At 51.2% G+C, this 3,714-nt stretch overlaps 1 protein-coding gene across 2 annotated transcripts in view; it reads right to left on the bottom strand.

The window, feature by feature from the left end:
- Positions 1-607, bottom strand: part of FBXL17 (F-box and leucine rich repeat protein 17) — a 289,489-nt gene extending 288,882 nt beyond the window's left edge. Inside the window, exon 1 of one of the 2 annotated variants that reach the window (XM_027656846.1) lies at positions 9-607. In XM_027656846.1, the coding sequence (XP_027512647.1) occupies positions 9-521 (513 nt within the window). In that variant the 5' untranslated portion in view covers positions 522-607. The remainder of the gene's footprint in view (positions 1-8) is intronic. The other variant, XM_027656845.1, reaches the window with a different exon arrangement.
- Positions 608-3,714: the final 3,107 nt, after the last annotated feature.

Here is a 3,714-nt window from a genome sequence, read left to right as displayed (position 1 = left end):
CCCCCGCCGCTCTCCCCCGCGGCGCCGGGCAGGGCGAGCAGCTGCGGCTCCGCCGGGCACTGGCAGGCGCCGGGCTCGGGCTCGGGCTCGGCGGCGGCGCAGCGCGGCTGTTTGCAGGGCGGGCAGGCGGGCAGCCCGGCCCCCTTGCGCTTGCACACCATCTCGGCGGACGCCTCGCCGGGTGGCCCCAGGAGGCCCCGCACCGGCGAGGGCAGCAGGCCGGAGAGAAGGAGGCGCTGGCAACGGCCCGGCGGCTCCCAGGCGGCAGGCGCCAGGCGGAGGAGGCGGCGGGCGACGCGCTGCTCTGCGGCGGTTAGAGACACGTAGGGCGGCGGCGGCAGCAGCGGGTCCCCGGCGGGCAGCGGCTGCTCCGGGGCGGGCGGGCTGGCGCCGTGCACGATGAAGCAGAGCATGCAGGGCCCGCGCAGGAAGCAGCTCCGGCTGCGCGGCGGCACCTTCCCCCGCGGGCGGCGGCGGTCCCGGCTTAGGCTCCTTGCCTCCTTCGAGAGCAGGTGGCCCATATAGGAGGGCAGGCGGCGGCGGCGGAAGGGCTGGTGTCACCTGCGGGAGGCGGCGCCCGGCGCTGACATGCTGCCGGCGGGCCAGGGCAGGAGGCGGCGGCGGCGGCGCTGGTTCCGGGACGCCGGCAGGGAGGGAGGAAGGGAGGAGGGAAAAGCTTCCGCTACCGCTCCCTGACCTCCCACCCCGCGATGGGAGGGCGGTGCTCCGCGGGCTCGTGGTGCTACCGCCAACGGCCGCAATGGAGCTGCTGGAGGATTTCGCTGTGAGGGGAGTGCGGGTGGGCATCCGCCGAGTGCCTCTCTGCGGGTACGGGCGGCGTTTAAACGCACTCGCTGTGCCTGTAAATACAGACTGGATACGGCACAATACACATCTAATATATACGTGTGGATTATCACAGGATCGTTAGGGTTGGGAGGCAGCTCTGGAGATCACCAAGGCAGGGGCACCGGGAGCATGTGACACAGGAAAGCATCCAAGTGGGTTTGGAATGTTTATAGAAAGGGAGAATCCGCGACCTCCCTGGGCAGCCTGTTCCAGTGCTCTGCCACGCCCAGTGTAAAGAAGTTCTTCCTCATGTTGAGGTGGAACTTCTTGTATTTTAGTTTATGGCCACTGCTCCTCATCCTGTCGCTGGAGGCCACTGAAAAGAGCCTGGCACCATCCTCTTGGCACCCACCTTTGAGATATTTATATGCATTAACGAGACCCCCTCTCAGTCTTCTCTAAGCTAAACAGGCCCAGCTGCTACATCTCTTATCATAAAGGAGATGTTCCAGACCCCTCATCATCTTTGTGGCCTCCGCTGGACTCTCTCCAGTAGCTCTTCGCAATGTATATATATATATATGTGTGTGTGTGTGTATGCACATATATATATATACATATATATATTTACATATGTGTGGGTATACATACACACACATATATATATATGTACACACATCTGTGCACTGGTGTCAGATTATATGCAGCACAGTGGCTGCGGTTTTGCAGTGGCAGAGCAACACAATCCTAGAGACCACCAAGAGCAGTCCTCAAAGTTTTCTTCTGTCAACACCATCTTCCTGCCAACACACTACAGCAAATACCTGGGTTTTGTTGTTTTAGTTCATTGTCCAGCCAGAAACAGGGCTCATATGGGACCTCTGTCCTCATATGCCCTGATCCTGAGGATGCTCACCTCTAACTGCAGTGTACTGAACCTCAATGTGGCTGCCCAGAGTATGCAAATCTTTGGAATCTGGGCTGCAATGATTTAATTAAGACTCTGCTTAATGCCTCGCAAAACCAATTTGTTTCAGCATTCAGTTCTAAACTATTGACATAACTTGGCTTAGATATATAGGTTTAAATATATGTGCAATTTTGTCATTAGTAAAAGGTGTATGGGGAAGGAGAAGGCAACTTATATATGGTGCAGTAAAAAGATTAAATAACAAAGGGCAGAAGAAAAAATGCATGATATCATGTAGCACATATTTTGGCCTTTTGCCTAGGGATGAGTTATGTTAAGATTAAAATACCCATGCTGCTGTTATTTTTGTTTGTTACCTCTTTTATTAGTCTTCAACAACTCAGTATGTTTCCTATGAGAAAAATACTAAATATACCTTTGGATAAAACTAGAGCAATAGAATATTTTATCTGGATTTATAACTCAATGAAGTCCATCATTATAAACTGCAGCAAATTTTGGGAAGGTCTTTTCCTCCCTGTTGAGAGGATGGGTTGAAAAGCAGAAGACTGTTGAGGAGGATCAAGTGACCTTGCAGCTGGAAGTAGCCCTTGATGAGACTGTGTGAACAGTAATCCTCTTACACATGTCAAGTTTAACAGTGCCTGCTCTCCACTTGTGTAGCCCAGGTGTTGCTTCAGGGATCCCGCGGTTAGCAAAGTGAGGGACATAAATTTACTCTTTGTGTCTTAGCCATGGGGTTGAGATTGTCCCAGCCTGTGTCAACTCACACACTCCCTCAGATTGCACAAATTTATTTCAGTAAGGGCAAACATTCAAACTAAACAGCATTCAGAATAAACGCTGGCCTCCTTGAACTTCTCCAGTGTGGGTCCTTCCCACACAGGCTGCAGTTCTTCATGAACTCCTCCAGGGTGGGTCTCTTCTGTGGGTCCACAGATCCTGCTAAAAGCCTGCTCCAGAACAGGCTTCTGATGGGGTCACATCTGCCTTTGGGTATCCAGTTGCTCCAATGTGGAGTCCTCCATGGGCTGTAGGTGGATCTCTGCACTGCCATGAAATCATCTGTAGGTTCCTTCAACTCAAGTTCACACTGGAGTTCCAACCTGTCCAGTACAGCGTAACAGGAGCAGCAGCAATATGCTGGCCATCTGCCAGCCCAGGCTGGCGGGGGCTTCCCCATGGCTGTCAGCAAGGTGTTCCCAGCCACATCACAGTGATGGGATGAGCAGTGCAGGGAGCAGTGAAAACAAAAAGCAGCCATTAATGCACACTAGACTCCAAAAGACAGTCAGGAAAGCAAGCCTAGTGGCAAGCACAGGAGCCTGGTAATTGTTAGTTAAACAGCAATAGCAGCTACACACTCGATCTAGCACATTTCATTCAAACCTGTTGTTATCTCAACTCTTCATGTCCTACATTGGGTACCAAAAACAACTCTCAGGATTTAACCCCAGCTGTTCTTTTTTTTTTTTCCTTTTATATCACTTGTCTTTCCTGAGTTTTAATTCTTTCTCTTTTTTTTTCTTTTTCTTGCAATTAATCATTACTGTTACTATTTTTAAAATATCAAACTGTTGTTACCTCAACCCATGAGTTTGTTTCTCACTTTCACACTTCTGTTCCTTCCCATTCCTATTGGGGTGGGTGGGTGGGAGGGAGTGAGTGAATGGCTATGGTGTAGTGCTTAGTTGCCAGCCAGGGTCAAAACACAACAAATCTGTTTCCCATAAATATATGTGGTATGTTTATTTTTCCTCCAAGTAGATTACACAATCACAGAATCATAGAATCAACCAGGTTGGAAAAGACCTCTTGAGATCATTAAGTACAACATGTGACTCAACACCAGCATGTCATCTAGACCATGGCACTGAGTGCCCCATCCAGTCTTTTCTTGAGCATCTCCAGGAACAGTGACTCTACCACCTCCCTGGGCAGCCCATTCCAATGTCTAGTCACCTCTTCTGTGAAGAAATTCTTCCTCATGTCCA

This window comes from Corapipo altera, unplaced genomic scaffold, assembly GCF_003945725.1.
Source record: "Corapipo altera isolate COAL_440 unplaced genomic scaffold, ASM394572v1 61281, whole genome shotgun sequence".
Lineage (NCBI taxonomy): Eukaryota > Metazoa > Chordata > Aves > Passeriformes > Pipridae > Corapipo > Corapipo altera.
The sequence above is the reverse complement of the archived record's forward strand: the minus strand, read 5'-3'. Positions and strand labels throughout refer to the sequence as shown.